This window comes from Silurus aristotelis (genome assembly GCF_946808225.1).
Source record: "Silurus aristotelis genome assembly, chromosome: 12".
Classification (NCBI taxonomy): domain Eukaryota; kingdom Metazoa; phylum Chordata; class Actinopteri; order Siluriformes; family Siluridae; genus Silurus; species Silurus aristotelis.
In genome coordinates this window covers 18199225-18219843 of record NC_139585.1, presented here as the reverse complement: position 1 = coordinate 18219843, position 20619 = coordinate 18199225, and the positions used below count along the sequence as shown (strand labels likewise).

General features: G+C 37.8%; 1 protein-coding gene across 1 annotated transcript in view; it reads left to right on the top strand.

The window, feature by feature from the left end:
- Positions 1 to 9043: 9043 nt before the first annotated feature.
- The window catches only part of fam20cb (FAM20C golgi associated secretory pathway kinase b), a 35716-nt gene continuing 24140 nt past the window's right edge, over positions 9044 to 20619 (top strand). The window contains exons 1-3 of the mRNA XM_083555646.1: positions 9044 to 11181; positions 11713 to 11888; positions 12519 to 12597. Coding sequence (XP_083411772.1) covers positions 10664 to 11181; positions 11713 to 11888; positions 12519 to 12597 — 773 coding nt within the window. The 5' untranslated portion in view covers positions 9044 to 10663. The remainder of the gene's footprint in view (positions 11182 to 11712; positions 11889 to 12518; positions 12598 to 20619) is intronic.

Sequence of the window (20619 nt, the reverse complement as noted above, 5' to 3'; positions counted from 1 at the left end):
AGATCTGTGTGGAGGAGTGGGCCAAAATCCCTCCTGCAGTGTGTGCAAACCTGGTGAAAAAACTACAGGAAACATTTGACCTCTGTAATTGCAAACAAAGGCTACTGTACCAAATATTAACATTGACTTTCTCAGGTGTTCAAATACTTATTTGCAGCTGTATCATACAAATAAATAGTTTAAAAAATTATACATTGTGATTTCTGGATTTTTTTTTTTAGAATATGTCTCTCACAGTGGACATGCACCTACGATGACAATTTCAGACCCCTCCATGATTTCTAAGTGGGAGAACTTGCAAAATAGCAGGGTGTTCAAATACTTATTTTCCTCACGGTATATATATATATATTTTTTTTTTTCGAAAGATCAGTTTCCTCACATAGTTGTAATAGTACAGTATGGTTAGCACTAATGCTAAACTTAGTGTGTAAACTTATGGTTAGGGTTGTGGTTTGCTATTAAGTATTGGTTAGGTTAGGTTAGGTTAGGTTAGGTTAGGTTAGGTTAGGTTAGGTTAGGGTGAAGGTTAGGGTTTGGTTTATGGTTTTGGCCTAAAATGATATAATATTAGCACATAAATATAGGTCCCCACAGAATACTGTGAATACTGTGTAAGTGTGTCCCAGCTAATTTCTGCATTATTTGGGCTCCGATGTACTCTTCACCCAGAGAAAAGTACACCACTAGGTGTGGAGTGTAATGAAGGGTCTTGTCAAGGCATGGCAAAACAAGGCAAAAAGGTGCGGCCTTATTGAGGTTTTCAAAGCTCAGTTCCGCACCATGCCGGTGACAACAAAATTCAGAAAAATTGACAAAGAATGTTGTGGCTGTGTTCCTGCCCTATGAGGTAATGCTCTAATTGGATTTCTCTCTTGAAATCTCTGTGTAAATTTGCCTGTGCAGACAGTCTGACCTTTATGGTATCAACCTGCAGTGACTTATATTGTAGTATTATTAAAGACAGAAGCTTATGCATACGGATATGAAATAGACATAAGGTTTTGCCTTGCAGTCCTATAACTGAGAATATGGCACATTGAATATTAGACATCAGAAATCTGGTCAGTGTGGTATATAATCAGGAAGGGCACTTTCATTTAATTTTATTTTATTTTTTCACAATTTTGCATGGTGCACACAGGCTGGTCTTATTTTCAGTTCTCACCTGATCCACAGCATTTTTCAGCTGGTTAAATTTAGTGCTTCTGTTTGCTTACAGAAAAAGGCCATCAGTCACCATGGTAAGCACTACCTGTTCATCAATTATGCAGCTGTGTAACAAACAAAGGGGTTTTGAAGAAAACCAATTACGAGCTTCTGTTTAAAAAACTCAATTCAATCTGAATTCTTGTCACAAAATAAAATGCCAATTTATACATACCCATGTGCCATCACAATGCATTAAACATACCCAGCTAAGTGTGAAGTCTGAAATCAAGTCTAGTTCTTAATTAAAGGCATACATAGCAGCTGGATTTTTTGTTTCATGCTGATAGATATTTTTTTTTGTCTTATGTGGTGGTCATTTTGCACATACACACTTGCTCGTTCAATTTTTTTAAAGACATTTCCTTGGAATTGTTTCATAAACCTAACTTGCTTTTGTTATGGAGACAAAAAAAAAAGTAACTGCAGCACATTTGAAATAACAGAGTCAGGGGGAGTGACCTTTTGCCTGCAGTTGATTGCTGACTGCTCAATGTACTGATATAGCAGGTGGTGGCAGATTAAGAAGGTAAGGAACATCTGTCAGACAGAGTCCACACAGCCCAATAAATGCTCATATATATATATATATATATATATATATATATATATATATATATATATATATATATATATATATATATATATATATATATATATATATATATATATGACCTTTAACGCAACACACATTTATTCACAACGTCCTTTCTTTACTCAGAAATGAAAAAAAATAATTAACTCCACCAAAAAAATTACTTTTATTTACTAAACATTTGTTTTACTGATGTCTCAAGTCTTAAATCAAGAACCAAAATCTGCCATGATACACAGATTGTGTTGTTGTGTGGAAACATAGCAAAAGATCCATTTGGTGTACTGATGAATTACGTAATTTAAAACACATTCACTGCTTTAAAACATTTACAAGTACAGCATATTTGATCTTAATGCTCTATGTTGAGTATGGTTTCATTAATAATAAACCTACATTTGCATAAATCATCCATATTTGTCCATACCCATGTAGTAATACAGTAAACTTTATTACATAACTAAAGGTTTACTGTTAAGCCTTTTTTTCCACATAACAGGTCAGGAAGAAGAATGACATGACTCAGGGTTTCCTACATTACTCATGACAGCGCTGGAGGTTGTGTACAATAAAGCATTTGTGTGAAAAAACTAGTAATCCCCCTTTGTATGTGAGTAAAGTACCTAACAATGAAACCAGGAAGGTCAGCAGCATTGAAAAGTATAGAAACCACAACAATCAGTCTATAGAAACTGCTATGGTGTAATACAATCTATTTGTACTAGCTGCATTTGTATTTGGAATTAACCTAAAGTGGGCGTGACTGGAAAGAAAGTTTTTTTCTGTTTTTCTATTCTAATCTTCTCTGTGTTTATTTTTTATTGACCCACATTTTGATACTCACCCACAAATGTGAAAAAGATTTAGGACAAAATTTCTTTAGTTTTCTCTAATAACTAACATTATAGTAATTATTCACCATTATACACTACATTTTTAATCACAGACTTCTCATATAGTAATATTCCTTCAAACTGCAAAATAAAACCTTGCAATTAAAAAGAGCTGTTTTCAAGTGATAAAAAGAGTCCAGCTGACTACAAATTTTACTATTATAAGCTTGAAAATGGATGGTATTTTATTGACTTTTGATTTTCTTTGCCTGTCTTTGTCACATGGTTATGCGCTGAGGAGAACGACAGAGTTCTGATCTGAGCCAGTGTGCCATGTCAGCTCCCTTAAGCACAAAACTCAGCACCCACACCAAACAACTGCCACAACTCCACAAGTTTAAGTGCACACAGCCACATGGACTCCAGCCTTGCAATTTTAGCAGGCAAACAATTCTTTAATAAAGACCTTAGCAAGCAGTGTTACCTGCTACAGCAAAGTGTTTTATAACTTCCAAGCAAGTGAGGGAGTGAGTAGATCTACTTAGTCAGCACTTGAATAATTGAAGTGCAAGGAAGTGATGAGCCAACTTCAGGATCTAAGACCTGACAATGCTCAGGACCCTTCTGAAAAGCTCTTGATTTAATTGCTCGTAAATGCAAATAATGACACACAATATTGCTTAATTAAATATGCACCTCATAACAAAAAACATTAACGCTTTCACTGTTGCAATACTCAGAGATACAGATAAACGTTGTCTTTCCTTGGGATAAAAGTGGCGAAGGTTTTAGTGATTCTTAAGGCTTTGATTAATATTTGGCAAAGATCTTCTCCCAGATAGATAGCTACCTAAAATAATGACCCAAATACGTACTTCATCTTACTAATCAGTAAAGGAAACCATCCTTGTCCACTTACCTATCTTTCACGTTGCCTTTCAACAAAAATGTTCAACAAAAAAGAAAAGATGCTGTTTAAAATATTAATAGGGTAACACAAAACTTTACCCACTATCAGTCACCTTGAAAAACAATATAAAAAAACTCTAGCCAATCAATCAATCAATCAATCCTGCAAGCCACATATACATTAGGCACTCATTAGTTAAAAGATCTGTATAATCTGTATAAGGAGCCACCTAAAAACTGATATATTGATGCTAATCCCTTTTTACCAACTTTACATTATGCCCTGGTACATCCATCATGGTACCCAATTGGAAGTTAACATTACGTAAATGAACTGTCTGAAAATGAGTGTCGTACAAAATAAACAAAAATCCAGAAAGTAACAGAAAGCTCCATTTTGTGACAGCAATAGAGTCTAGTCTAAGCAGTATTCTAGGGGAAAGACTGAGGGAACACTGAAAGAACAGGCTTTTTTTATTTGAGTTTCAAAACAACAGGCTGTAGTTAACTTCAAAATCAAAATAGATAATATGTAATTATATTATTGCTCACACATTTACAGTATATTCCACACTTGCTCGTTCAATTTTTTTAAAGACATTTCCTTGGAATTGTTTCATAAACCTAACTTGCTTTTGTTATGGAGACAAAAAAAAAAAAGTAACTGCAGCACATTTGAAATAACAGAGTCAGGGGGAGTGACCTTTTGCCTGCAGTTGATTGCTGACTGCTCAATGTACTGATATAGCAGGTGGTGGCAGATTAAGAAGGTAAGGAACATCTGTCAGACAGAGTCCACACAGCCCAATAAATGCTCATATATATATATATATATATATATATATATATATATATATATATATATATATATATATATATATATATACCAGTATTAGCGCAAAAAACTAAATGATGTGTTAAAATACCTTATACAAGATATTTTAAAATGATAACTCTATACAAACCATAGAAGGGCCACTTGTTAATTTTAACCTGATAAACAGATTCACTTGTAGAGGGAAAAACACTCTAATCATGTTGAGTTTTATCAGCTGCACCCTTCTGGTAAAAACAAACCCAGACTCCTTTGGCTGTCATTTTCAGCTTTGAAAAAATATATATAGCCCTTGAGTAAAATAACTAACTGTGGCACAGATGACTGTTATTTAGGCAGGATAAGGGGGTCGTTACTATAATCAGTGCTGACCAGTCATCCTTGGAGACGCGCATTAAAACCCACACACCGAAATAAACATAAGCCTAACGCAGTGATCTGAACCAAAGCCTTTCCACAGTTCTAGCTCCTGCTCATTAAAGCTGTCCGCCTGGGGCTAATTATAGTAGTATATAGAGCCAATGGGGAACTGGCTCTGCATCATCTTATCTGGACACAAACATGGCACCCAGTTGAACACGACCCCTCGACTCTTTTAACACTTGAACAAACATAGGGTGTGCACAGAGTACAGTACCTACTGAAATCCAGGTAAAATATAGATCTAAATGAAAGAGCTAAATAGAAAAAGAGTAAGAGAGAGGGACAGAAAGAGAGTCAGGCAAAATAGAGCTTTCACAATGTGGCTGCTGTAGCTTAATTTAGTTACATTTGCATGCATTTGTTACTTACATCCACTAAAACCACTCCCTATGAAAATACACCTGTTTTTAGCCATCCATTGAAACAGTAAGTATGCTGTGCTTACCTGCTAGGTGGAGCCTACTCTGCTGCATATAATTTTTATACATGTATATCTGATTATTTCACGTTTCCTAATAAAACATCACTGGTAAATGAACATAAGTTAGTAAGCTATGTATTTTTACAATTCTAAAGATTTAAACATGAATGTCCCCAGTGCACATACAGTGAGGAAAATAAGTATTTGAACACCCTGCTATTTTGCAAGTTCTCCCACTTAGAAACCATGGAGGGGTCTGAAATTGTCATCGTAGGTGCATGTCCACTGTGAGAGACATAATCTAAAAAAAAAATCCAGAACTCACAATATATGATTTTTAAACTATTTATTTGTATGATACAGCTGCAAATAAGTATTTGAACACCTGTCTATCAGCTAGAATTCTGACCCTCAAAGACCTGTTAGTCTGCCTTTAAAATGTCCACCTCCACTACATTTATTATCCTAAATTAGATGCACCTGTTTGAGGTCGTTAGCTGCATAAAGACACCTGTCCACCCCATACAATCAGTAAGAATCCAACTACTAACATGGCCAAGACCAAAGAGCTGTCCAAAGACACTAGAGACAAAATTGTACACCTCCACAAGGCTGGAAAGGGCTACGGGGAAATTGCCAAGCAGTTTAGTGAAAAAATTTCCACTGTTGAAGCAATCATTAGAAAATGGAAGAAGCTAAACATGACTGTCAATCTCCCTCGGACTGGGGCTCAATGCAAGATCTCACCTCGTGGGGTCTCAATGATCCTAAGGAAGGTGAGAAATCAGCCCAAAACTACACAGGAGGAGCTGGTCAATGACCTGAAAAGAGCTGGGACCACCGTTTCCAAGGTTACTGTTGGTAATACACTAAGACGTCATGGTTTGAAATCATACATGGCACAGAAGGTTCCCCTGCTTAAACCAGCACATGTACAGGCACGTCTTAAGTTTGCCAATGACCATTTGGATGATCCAGAGGAGTCATGGGAGAAAGTCATGTGGTCAGATGAGACCAAAATAGAACTTTTGGGTCATAATTCCACTAAACATGTTTGAAGGAAGAAGAATGATGAGTACCATCCCAAGAACACCATCCCTACTGTGAAGCATGGGGGTGGTAGCATTATGCTTTGGGGGTGTTTTTCTGCACATGGAACAGGGCGACTGCAGTGTATTAAGGAAAGGATGACCGGGGCCATGTATTGCGAGATTTCGGGGAACAACCTCCTTTCCTCAGTTAGAGCATTGAAGATGGGTCGAGGCTGGGTCTTCCAACATGACAATGACCCAAAGCACACAGCCAGGATAACCAAGGAGTGGCTTTGTAAGAAGCATATCATGGTTCTGGCATGGCCTAGCCAGTCTCCAAACCTAAACCCAATAGAGAATCTTTGGAGGGAGCTCAAACTCCGTGTTTCTCAGCGACAGGCCAGAAACCTGACTGACCTAGAGAAGATCTGTGTGAAGGAGTGGGCCAAAATCCCTCCTGCAGTGTGTGCAAACCTGGTGAAAAACTACAGGAAACGTTTGACCTCTGTAATTGCAAACAAAGGCTACTGTACCAAATATTAACATTGACTTTCTCAGGTGTTCAAATACTTATTTGCAGCTGTATCATACAAATAAATAGTTAAAAAATCATATATTGTGATTTCTGGATTTTTTTTTTTAGATTATGTCTCTCACAGTGGACATGCACCTACGATGACAATTTCAGACCCCTCCATGATTTCTAAGTGGGAGAACTTGCAAAATAGCAGGGTGTTCAAATACTTATTTTCCTCACTGTATGTATGAGAGACAAAAATGGATTTGCAATTGTAATACCAGTTTAATTATAAGCTCGAAACCTCTTCAGTGCTCGACTCAGTTAGTCTTTCAGATAGTAAAAGGAGCACTTAAAGAATAATGGTTGAATGATATAACTCAATTTCTTGGTTTAATTCACTCACGCATCCCTCAACACTCCATCAACATTCAAGCAAAGTGCAGCGTAAATCTCAGACTCAATAATAAACAGAAACACCACCCGATACTTTCGCACTCTCACTCTATCTGTATCTACTGTATATCTCGGCTTCTATCTTCAGTATAATTCCGACTTTCTTTTCTCTGTCTATGGAATTGTATCTAATGGTCTTGTATGCTACCTTGCAAAGACATACGGTACCTGTTCATAAATTGTTTCTGGCATATTTACAGCCTCTGCTGTAGTCAGCGTTCTGAACAGTACAAATCCTCAGGTGCCTTTGCCATCTGCAGGACTCTAGCTGATGCCAAGCTGGTGGTCAGTGCTGAGGAACCTGAAACGGAAGGGTTTCTACTGCTGGACTGTAAGACAAATAAGTCTAATTTACCATTTCCTCTTATGTCCATTGTCATCATAAACACAAAGAGAAACAAGAGAGGGGCTGTTAGTAGTTTTGGCTAGGCTATGTTGGTCTAAAAATGGGAGTTTCATCCAAGAGTTCTCAAGCAGTACAAATAAATAGTTTTTTTTTTATGCTGAGTCAGAAACAGAGGAGCTTTCTTTGGAAGTGAAACCCAACACTGTATTGGATCAATGCGAGTTTATTAAGACTGACCTCATGTGTTCATCCTAAGTCAAAGGATTCTTCTTGAATGGAATGGACAGGACCTAGACAAAGCAAGACATTGTGTTGTTGTGGTCTAATAACTAAGTATCTCAGCACACTGCAATCTTTCTGAATATTTTCTGTAACTGGGGCCATCCAGTGTTTAGAAAAAAACTATTTTATTATCTATTTTATTTTTACTATTTTATGTTTATAAAACAGTTTTTTGCTAAACATAGAATCAAAATTACAATAAAATGTGAAAAGCATGTACAGTTTATAAACATAATATTGTGCGTGTAAACATAACGCATTTATAACTTTGAACAATGTAATTATTAAAACATTATTTCTATTCATTCATTTTCTCCTGCTTATCCGTAATTCGGGTCGCGGGGGCAGCAGTCTAAGCAGGCCCCCGCCTTCGACTGCTGCCCAATCCTCACAGCACCGTCCCTTACGGTCCCTCCTGCAGGTGGTGAGCCCACGGGAAGGCGGCCCCACGTCACGGACCTTGATATTTCCCTCGTAAGGGACCCCCGGAGCATAGAGGGTTAAGGGCCTTGCTCAAGGGCCCAAGAGTGACAGCTTGGCGATACCGGGGCTTGAACCCCAGACCTTCCGATCGGCAACCCAGCGCCTTAACCGCTGGAGCCACCACTCCCCCTATCATTATTTCCATTTCCTTTCTTTTTAATTGCATTGTCTCATACAATACAGTGTTCATTCATTTTCTGTTACTGTTTCAATGACAGGTAGATTATGTTTTGTAACATTCCTAGACTCCATTTTCGACTATTTTACATACACAGCACAGCCGATTAACTGTTGTCTGTGTTAACACTGTTGTCTGGAGCATATGCTGACATTTTATTCAACTGCTTTTGTGGAATTTGTCAGTGGCTAAAGTGTATGTGAGTAAGATAACATGCTGGTAACAGATACTGACGTGGTATAAGTACAACCAAAACAAAATATTTTTTGTTCTCATAAAATGGTGAAATCACAAGCCCACCACAGTTATGTAAAAGTGTCAGAATTATTAATAAACTTGAGCAATATATATATATATATATATATATATATATATATATATATATATATATATATATATATATATATATATAAAATATTATAGAAAACCAAAAACCTTGATTGCAGCATTTATATTAAGTGTACAGTTTAGTCCACTTTATTAGACCTAGTTTTTTGTTCTATATACAGTTTATGTGACTTTATGTTCCTCTGATAGACCCAGATCAGTGCCAGGTTGTGGTGCTCAATATTTGATAGTCGCAAATAATGCAGATAAGGACTATTCTACACATAGGTGTTACACGTAAATATATTGGTAGCAAAGCACATGTCAGTTTAAAATTAAATAAACAATAATAACCTATTTATGACTATTGTCTTGTTTTCAGACTCATTTAAACTGATACACCACTGTTCATTCATACAAGTATACTACGAGGTGGTTTTATGACTCTACCTTTCCACAGATGGACATTCTAGAAGAGAGTTGAACAAATATGCATAGCAACAGAGAGGTTACAGTCAGTAATCTTATACCTTTGTTTACTACGGTATGCATGCCTATTCCAATCTAGAAGGAATCTACAAGGTGGGTGTGGCATCATGTTGGTACCGTGATGAGAGTTGTAGCCTCACAATGAAGAGCATCTGTGCACGTGTTCTCTGCGTTTGTGCTGGTTTCCTCTCTATGTCCAAAAAGACGCAAATGAGGAAGAATTTTCCTTTGCTGGAAATAATGTGTGAAAATGTGTGTAATGTCCTGCATTAGACTGGCAACCCATCCAGAGCAGGATGAAGTTACAGAAAGCAGTTACAGAAGATGAATGAATGAACCCTAGCCCTAGTGTAGGTCTACTTAGCCGACACTCAGATGGAGGAAAGCACAGATGAAGCAGTGGACGGGGTAAGACGCCCTCTTCTTGTACAGTGTGGAGTTGCACACAGCAGCAGCCTCAGTCTGGGCTCTGATTGCTCTACTGATCTCCACTGCGCAGCTTTAGCCAATCCCGTGTCTGTATGAGTGACGCTGAAGCGGATCGGAGGAGCGCCCCTTTAACACACACACACCCACACACACACATACACAACGCGACGCAACAGAGCAGAGCGCAAAACCGTTTTAGTCTTGTCAACCAAAAAAAAATCTTTCCTGCGCGTCATCGCGTCTTTCTCGGTGGCGGTGTATGGAGTGTGACACGTGAAACTTCTTCGAAGAATTGTTCCTGCTGGAGAGACGCAGCGCTTTCTCCTTCTAACCTGTCCTGGGTTTTGTTTTCACTTCGCGTCACGCCGTGCTTCACCGAGTCTGCTGTGTCGGGGATAAAAAAGCAGGAGCGAGCAGACGCGCAGGAGAACAAGCGCGCTCACGCAGAGCTCCGCTGTCTCCCTGCGACCTGCCAAGTACAAATGTTTCCTCCGTAAACCATTTCCTTTGGATAGGAAGCGCTGAGTCGCGCATTACAATACAGACCGCAAAGATGTGCCGCTGCTTCTCCGTGGAGCTTTTCCAGGCTCCTTGTGATGCCTTTAAACTTTACAAGTAAAGCGAGCTCAGATTTCGGAGCGTACCGCGACTCATTTGACTTTCTTTAATGGAATTTGCTTGTCATTGGACTGGATTACGCTCAAAACAATCACATTCCCGCTAACCAAATCGCCACAATCCCGTCTGAAACTGGCGCATAAAAGCCACGCTGTGCCGTGCGTCCTGCTCAAATTGGCCACTCGCGTCGTGTGCACCGTGTGCGATGTAGCGCGCCTGCTCACTTTCCTTCTTCTCATTCCCAATAAATCTTGGAGCTTCACCGAACAGGAGGGCCTGAAGATGATCCTCTTCCGCAAATTCCGCGTCCTGATCCTGACCGTGTTCCTGATCGCGTGCTCTTTGCACATCATGATCGACTTGTTGCCGCGGCTGGAGAGTAAAGGCACCGGCGGCTGCTCCTGCTCTCACGCCGCCAGCGAAGAGCCGCGCAACTGGGCCCAGTCTCTGGGCCGAGCCGCCGCCCCAGAACCTCTACCGCCTCACAAACACACACTGAGAATACTGCAGGACTTCAGCAGCGAGCCCGGTTCCAACGTGTCCTCACATTCACTGGAGAAGCTCAGTCCTGCTGGGGAGAAAACGGAGGCGAAGAGGACAGGTGAGCACCGCGTCAAGGCGGGACAGGACCGGAAGCAGGAGCCGCCAGTAGCGGGAAAGGATACACACTCCAGACTCTCAGCGCTGTTCGAGCACCCGCTCTATAAAACACCTTTACCTGTCCTCAGCGACCAGGACACACTGTTTAACGTCAACACAGACATCAGATTTGACCCCAAAGCAGCCGAAAACCAAGAATGGTTAGTTTCTTCCTCCCTGATTTTCCTTATATAAAGATTTTGAAAACATATGGTATACATATGTTACTCATAATAAAGTATTTAAGTCCAAAGATATACACGTCTTATTTATATGTAAAAAAAAAAATAAAATATATATATATATATATATATATATATATATATATATATATATATATATATATATATATATATATATATATATATTGTACGTAAAATGCACAAATATATATGCACAATATTTTTTACACCCAATAACGTTATCAGATGGTGTAATTATCAGATTTATTTATAATAAGCTTAATTAAATAATATTACATTAATATTAATTTTCATCAATACAAAAAATGATGGAAAAAAAATCACACCGTTTTGTAACGTTTGCCTAAAATAAATAATACACTCTCATGGACTGGTTATATTAAAAGTCCTGGAGAACTGTCTTTTGAATTGAGGTTTTTTTTTAGTATCAGCAACTGGTTATATCAAATGGTGTGTTTATGTGTGTGTGGGCATCTTCATGCTTGACAGGCATGGACAGGAGAAGAATGGGGAGTACACCCCTCCAGGTGAGCTCACCGCAGACTCCTACCCTAACTGGCTGCGCTTCCACATAGGCATCAACCGCTATGAGCTCTACTCCCGCCACAACCCTGTCATCGATGCAATGCTGAAAGACCTGATTACACAGAAAATCACAAGTGTTGGTAAGTGACAGCAAACTAGACAGCAAAACTGTTAGAGCTAGAAAAGTGACAAGTCTTTTTTTTTATGGATGTGATTGGACTTTGTTTTATGCATATTGTGTGTAGGAGTACACTGAATACAGCATTCCTTTCATCTCATTATCAAAGTTAACTACACTGCAGTTTTCACTTTCATTGGCATTTAATTAAAAATGCGAGTCAAAAAGCACAGTGTTTAAATACATTGCATGGAGGCAGCCAGAGCTGTCTAATAAGAATCAGGCAGTGATTAGTGGGATGCAGCTGTGTTGGCACTCACACACACTATTGACTACAACAGTACAGAGTTTACTTACACTGCACAGTGGAAAATCAAAACCTGTCAAGGTCAACAGTCTTTTTTGTTTTAACTCAGTGTCTTTATTGTGTAGGCACTTTCTGCCGATGAAGGCCCTTTGTACCAAGGCCTACAAGAAATTCTAAACACCCCCCCCCCCCCCATTACATTTGTTTCCCTTCATTTAATGTATGTTTTGTACCGTCAACAGTCATGTGACTTTTTAACTTTAATAAGAAAACAGTTACAACATTAAGTGTGTGAGACTGATGCGACTTTGAGATTTTATACTAAGGGCTTTTGTTTCTCTAAAGCCATGAAATCTGGAGGCACGCAGCTGAAGCTCATCATGACATTCCAGAACTATGGCCAAGCGCTCTTCAAACCTATGAAGTAAGTAAAAAAATAGCTATGTGTGTGTTTACTCTGCTGTCAGTGTATATATATATATATATATATATATATATATATATATATATATATATATATATATATATATATATATATATACACACACACAGGGAATCTCTAAATGTGTGAGTTCATGAAAAAGAAATGTGTGAGACAAGGTGTGAAGAAAAAAAGAAAAAATGCCAGTGAATAGAAAAGTGTGGATATATTTGTGTTTAGCCATAAAGATACGTTCAAGAATTCTTTTATTTTATTTTCCATTATTATTTGCTTTCGGTTTGAGCCAAGCCACCTAGACATATTTTCTACTTGGATTTCGTCCAGGGAGCAGTTGCTTTCAGAATTTCATAACTAAAACACAGTGAATTTGTTGGCTCAGAACAAATGTCTGATGATATTAAAGGGATTGTAAAATTAGTCACAAATAAATGCTGGAGTCGGAGCTGCAGTGCGTAGAATTGTTTTGGCAAGCTATCCCCGTCTCGTTTATCCTGACACTTTTGATTATTTCTAGCCTGTAAAATCGGCCTTGCCATTTTGGGAGGTACAACTTTAGTGCCGCTGCTTTATTTAATTTGAAATCATCTTTCATTATAACCATTAAATAATGCCATTGAATTTGGGCCATTGATGTAGGATTTATGTTAGCCATCACAGTAGGTTAGGGAAGGCGCTTTATCTTCTGCCATAAATATAGGTTACAATGGGAGGGTTGCTGTGCGTGGATTTGACGTGCCCTTCTCAACAAGTAATAATGGCCTCCCTATAATTTTCTATAGCTATAAATGGCAAAAAATGAATCACCTTACTGTCAGTTCACAGCCATGGTGCCATCTGAGTGCAGGGGCCAGACCGGTGAAATTCTTTTGACACAAACTGTGTTTTTTTCTGCATTAGAGTGTCTTGGAGTTGCATTTGGCTCCAGGTATCTTGACAGTAATATATGCTGTGATAAAATGGTAAACTCGATTATTTGATTCTGTATTGAAATAAATGCTAATAAATGTTTTTTTTTTGTTGTTGCAATTTACAATTTTACAGAAATAAAGATGTCACTAATCAATAAACATCCTAATGATTTTTAAGTTGCCAGCTAAGCTTACCGTTATCACAGTGAAATATGATCCACATTAAAAACTACTAAGTGTATGTCTTTAAGGATGTAGACACTAGTAACTGGTACTGGTGTTGACAAGTTCCTCCAATAATATTTTTATCTTCAGATAGTAGACTTGAACACAATAAAAAAACAAGGCTTTCTGGTGTTTTCTTCATCTCAGCTTGATAAAGTTTGTGAGTCACAGTAGGTCTATTTCAAAAAGTTTTTTTTTTTTTTTTTTTCCTTACACACATATTTGATGTGGCCTTTCTTTGAATTACAGTCTTTTTTAGCTTAGACTGACGTTTCGACCATGTTTAGCTTTTTTCTATTATGAATTAATGATGTCTAAATCAAATCTGATTACGTTCAAATAAATGTGGATATAAAATAGAAGGAAAAAAATCTCTACCCTGTCACGTAGATGTTAATAGGTTATGTACAATATGTAGTTTAACCCCCTACATCAGGATAGGCTATGCAGCTTGTTACATATAGCATACAGAATTATTTGATGGTGCACAAATAAATCTCCCACAAGGCTACTTTCATCAACAGTGTGTTTAGTTTCTGCACAGAAAGTATTTAGGACAGATGAGAACAATGGCCCACTGGTGAGCAGATAAATGTTATTAGAGAGTAGGGATCGGCATACAGTCTGTACCTTCTATAATTAGCACAAAGCAAACAATCTACTCTGGCTTTTTGTGAACTGGACCTCATTCCTAAAGTTTATTTTTAATATATTTTATTTTAAAGTAAACTATGTCTTAAAATACATTCATTATCAGTTAGAGTACAACTCAAGGGTTAGATTCGGCTCGGAATTTTGTCGGCGAAAAGCACTGGTAATTGTGAGCTGTGTTTGATTATGTCATGCTTAAGAAAGGTCTTAGACCAGTGGTTCTTAACCTTGTTGGAGGTACTGACCCCCACCAGTTTCATATGCGCATCCACCGAACCCTTCTTAATTGAAAAAATAAAATATGATTTTTTTCAAATTCAAAACATAGGTATATATTTTTCCCAGCATGATATTCGCCATCTTCAACACAGCTGGTTTTATGAGTGTTTCACCAATGGTGTGTGGTTTGCCCTGCTTTGCGATCAGGTAAGCAACTTCGTACGATGCTTTGAGGATCGGTTTGTTGATGGGTACAAAGCCGAAAACAGGCAGAGTAGCCTTTGCATCGAATCTGGCTCTCTTCACCTTGAATTCAGCGAACGTTGTGTACTTGTATTTTCCATCTCGATGCAGCTTAAGGAAGTGTTCTCTTAGTTTTGCCGGTGCTAGACTAGAATTGCTCAACTTGGCATTGCAAATCATGCAGTTAGGACGCTGACTCCCATCACGTTCCGTTATACATGTGAATCCATATTGTACATATTCGTCCGACCACTTTCTTTTTTTGTTCGACATAGTTAGTATGAAGGGATTATAATATTAAGAAAGAAATCACACGACGTACCATCACGACAGTCACAAGTCGCACCAAATTCCCTGCAGCACAGATATGCCAAGCGATGTTGCGTGATCACCTGCAGCCAATGATGGCCAAGCGGGGCGTGTCATCACAAATCATATGAGTCGGGTGTGTGTCTTGACCTCCGCCGAACCCATGAGACTGATTCACCGAACCCCTGGGATTCGATCGAACCCAGGTTAAGAACCACTGTCTTAGATCATTCTTATCTTTGAAGTCATCCGTTAAAATGATCACGGAAAGTGCTTCCTTTATGTACTTTTTTAAATTATTTGCATTGCATTAACCTATAACTTCATATATAAGCTCATATACAGATATTTCCATTTGCACCATTTGTATTTTAGTGAATCAGTTGCATAAAAATGAATCATGTCTGTCTGCTCGTGTTTGGTATGTAGTCATATCAACCTCAACCGATTGCATAATAGGATAAAATCCCCTTAAAACATACAAGCTACAGTTTTACTTCGTGGAAAATTCCCCTTAAGGACATTCTTTTCACAAGTTGCGTTTATGCACACAAGTTGTGTTTATGATGAATTGAACATTTTGATTTTTGGACTTAAAAAGGTAATATGTTTGGTCAAATATTCTACTTAATAGTTAAAGAATGGCAAGCTTAATAACAGACCAAGAAGCAATGAGTCATACTGTGTTGCAATGAAATAGCTGTGGCCGGTCTTAAAAACTTTCTGTGATACAAAATACTCTTGAATAGATCTTTCCTTTTTGTGTGAAATGGAGACAAGGGCTCATTAATACAATTAGTCTTTGTGCCCCAGTTGTTTGACGTTATATTCAAGACGTCCTTGGTTTGCTGAATCACTTCACGGGTCTGGCTGACTGACCAAAATGACAGTATTGACAGTTATTTTTTTCCATGGAGTTGCATTATTGCTGTATGTTAAGTGTAAATTGTAGAAAGTGGTTGGTGGTGAATGTTTGTCTGAGATTTAGCTCCAGTGGAAGAGACCTTAATGTTGATCCTTAATGTGGCTGACTGTTGCACCTCTGCCAACTCTCAGAGGTTGCAGACTGTTTTACCGGCACTGACATGATTCATACTTAATTAGCACCTCTATAAACATACAACAACAGATTTTGGACAATTTCGCTACCATTGATTACAATGTTTCGAATTGTTCATTGCAGTGTGGTGTTCTGCCAATGACAGACAATGAACACCTATAATAAAAGACTTTCTTAAGAATGTTTTATACTCAGGTGATTGCAGACTTAACAAATGCAGGCTTATGTACTTATGTAAGGCATGTAGTATTTTGCATGTAAACGAAAGAAAAACTAGTTGATGTATTCATGGCTAATTTAAAAGAATAATTTTGCATTTAAAATGTTGTGCCTGGATGACGAGCCACATCTGATTATTGGATCTGCTTTAGTGCAGCGAATCACTGGCAGTTTTGATGTAGCTGCCTTCCAAGCAGTTATTTTACTATGAACATTGATTATATGTGACATGCTACATTAAACCAGAAGTATAAAAATACCTCCCAGCCACTGAGCAAACTCATTGACTTCACACTGTACGACCTTATGCCGAACACAACAAGCTTGTTTGCCAGGTAAAATATAACAAGCATTTAGATAGACAAACCTGCAGACCCGCCTGACAACCACTGTCCAAATGTTTTCCTGACGCTTGCTTATTGCACGATTAGCTTTAGGAGATGAATAAATGAACCGAACAGCAAACACAATGATTAGGCGCAGTCTTAGAGACATGTGCTTTAGTTAGAGTCCTTCATAATGAATCACTGTAGGAATGTCTGATGAGCTACAGGGTTTTTCACATAGCAAGGGTTAATGGTGTTCTCTACAGCAACTAAGAGACCATAGATCTCTTGATTTTCAAGATATGACTTTAAAAGTGTACTATAGAACTCCATTAAATGGCACATGATCTATGACTCAATGCTAAAATCCCATTTATTTGAGCTTTTCTTAATACTTCCCCTTATCAGATTTAGGGAGACTTAGAGAGATGAGGTGAGGTTCAATTTCGGTGCAGCTAGGGGGAAGAAATGCAGAACATAAAATTGCTTGTCAATTTTTATTAGAATAAATTTATTAGAATAAATCACAATAATATTGATAAAAATGTAGTGCTGTAATGACTTAAATTGGCACAAATGTTATTGATTAAATAAAATTTAATAAATGGAAATAAAATAGTTTTGTTAGATTTGTTAGAGCCCATTTATTATATTTTACATTTTATATTTTATTTTCTAAAGATATGATCTACTTAACTATACTTTTTATTTAATTATATTTTAAGAAATTCCTGCATCCCTCATTCATGAACTCCCTTGATATGTGGCATTGTCAGGATTTTGTTCTTTTAAGAGAAATTCTTGACGTGGTACATGAAAAGATAGCTCTAAAGATTCTTTGGCGTTTTCATGAATGCACAAAACAAATCCTATTTCCAGTACAAAATTAGTAGTTAAAGTGACACTGTACTAACTGTAGTTTTGTAGCATTGTTGTGTATGTTTTCAAGTTTAATATTAATAGTAATAAATAAAAAAATGCACTAAAAGTGCGAGGCAAAGACTAAACAAACGGTCTGCCATTTTATACGTTCCTGACGAAACTCACATTTTAACTATGTTCCGCTCGTAAAAAGGACTGCATTTCGTTCACACACACACACACACACACACACACACACACACACACACACACACACACACACTAACAGTATATATATATATTCAAATATACTTTAAGCTACTGTATGTAAATGTAATTTTTTAAGGTCACCAAGTTGTTATTATGGTGCTTTCACCAGTTCATATTTCAATTTAAATGCGTTCTTTTTATCCCTCAAGTTGTATTAGTCGATTAAAAATATTTTACTCTAATGTAAAATAGTTTACCTAATCAGAATCATGTATTTTTGCCTTGTTTGCATGTGCCAAATAATACAGGTGATGGCAGATGCAGATCATTTTAATTACATACAAACAAAAAGCCATAACCCAAAACATGAAGTCAACGACTTTGAAAGACAAACAAAAGACAATGAGTACAGTGCAAGGTGAGGCTTAAATGCCAGTGCTAATTATGATGTAATGTGAGGTGCAAAGATTAACATTTGATCAAGTTTAGTGAGGTGCAGTGGCTGTTGGGTAAAGTTCTTCCTTTTTTTAATAGCATAATTATTACAAAGACTCCCGTTAGTGTGTGGCTCTGGATGCGCAAACCTGTCTTCCGAATGGGGTCCCCTTAAATCAAGTGGGAGGTTGTCTTTGTCAATGGAGCAAGGAGGTGGGGCAACGTCCTCAGCCGAGCAGAATAATGAAGCAATGTTCAGAATAAAACCAGGATACATAGTGTTGTCTGAAGAAAAGCAAGAAAGACAGAATGATGCCCGCAGCTCTGCCGGGAGGATACAGAACATCCTCAGCAGAACAGGGAGGATAAGTGATGTCTTCGGCAGGGTAGGGAGGAGGAGATATCCTCAGCAGACAAAAAAAAAACAGACAAGTAAAGAAAAAGCATTACTTGAAACATGACGTGCATGAAAGACAAACGAGAAAAGGAAGCAATGTGACATAGGTACGGAAAAAAAAAACAAGGTTCAGTATGGTGCAATGGCTGATAGGTATTGTAGTCTATTGTCTCATATAACATAATCCTGACAGCGTTTAAACCTGACCACCATCACTCCTGCTATCGTCTGTCAGTCAACAAAATGCACGAGTGTAGCATCATTGTACAAATATCATTGTACAAATAAGACAGTGATTTTATTTAGTATTATTTCTTATTCCCTCCTGACATGAATTGATTGCTGACCAGTGCATTACATAAACTGTAGTTACATTCAGAGGGTGTTCTGAGAAATAATTAGCCAATAATGATGCAGAAAGGAGAAATTCAGCATTGTTAAACTTCTTGATTGTCAGTCTTAATTATCGTGGCTCAGGCATAAGCTCTGAGTTTATTTTATTTCACAGTAGGACAGACTCTAATTGGCACTACATGTATAAGGCTATCAGAAACATAGCTTTAAATGAGACAGATAATTAGAGGACAACAGAAACCACCATAAGATTATCAGCCTCACTGCCAGTGTGAGGAGCAGTTCATGGCCCTGGAGAAGACATCTGTTGTACATCTTAACTTCAAACACACACTGCTCTAGTCCAGGCTGGCACACACACTCTCTAGCTTTGTGCTTGAGGTGAATTTCACATCTGAATGTCCTCCAATTTTCTGTATTGGCTGTTCCATATTGTGTTACTAAAAAGTTGGGTCGGAAAAAACAGCTATAATGTTTGCCCTGGATTCAGATTTTTCCTCCTTCTTTCTAAAGTTGGTATGTATGTCTATATTTTTGTTTCAGTCTCACTGCTCCCTCTTCCCTGTGCGAGTCTCACAAGTTCATTGCAGATTTTCGTGTTGTAATTAGTACCAAAGTTGTTATAGTAGAAGCTCAGAGGATTGCATGTTTTCTGTCTCTGTTCTTAGAACTCTCAGACATGATTGATTCTAAATCTTTTGTGTCAGAATGAGAGGCTAGAGACAACCACAAAAGAAAGCATATGGCTTTTTTGTGGTAATAAAAGAGGCATTAATATGTGATGAAGCTGGGAAAAGACAGTTTGTACTTTTGCTAGCTTAAACTAGTTCTTAGAAGGTGTTAGAACTGGAGATGAGGGCTAAAAGCACTAAAGCAAAACAAGCTTGCAGGAAATCATTGATCTGTTTACACCGCAGAGATAAGCAGGAATAGCAATTTTTTTTAAACAGACATGCGCATTCGCCTGTTTGTTTTACAGCATATGCAAATATGAGCTTTGGAATCTAATTTGTGGTTAAAGTAGGGCCTGTGTTTGGGAGCTAATCTCAAATCATGTAAAATAATGTGCATGTATTATTGCAGGCACAACAATAGTGCTGGCAGACAGCAGAGCACAAAGGAGGAACTTATTTCTGGATCACAAGTTTCACAAATTTCCAACGTACTCCGCCAGATGCACCTTATAAATGGCCCGAATCCAAGAATCTCACATGAAGAACCCAGTCTTGCTTCTTTAATCCTTCTTGAAAAACAGCCCATTGTGCTAATATTATATAAACCTTTGCTGTATTATAATTTAAACGACTTACTTAAAAAAGAGGGTTAAAGAATCAGAAAGCCAGCATAACACTTTCTGTGAGCGCTTGTCATCAGTTTTGTTGTTAAACTGCTTTAAATAAGGTCTGTGCAAGACCTATGGTGGAAGATGTGTATGTCGAAAAATGTTTCTCTTAACCACAGGCAGCATGTTGCTCACTGTAGACTCAGTTATAAACTTTTTGTGGCATGAATGCAGCTATTCAAACTCCCTGACTGTTTTGCAGTTGACTGAAAGATAAGTGGTTCCTGTGTTCAATATGGATTATG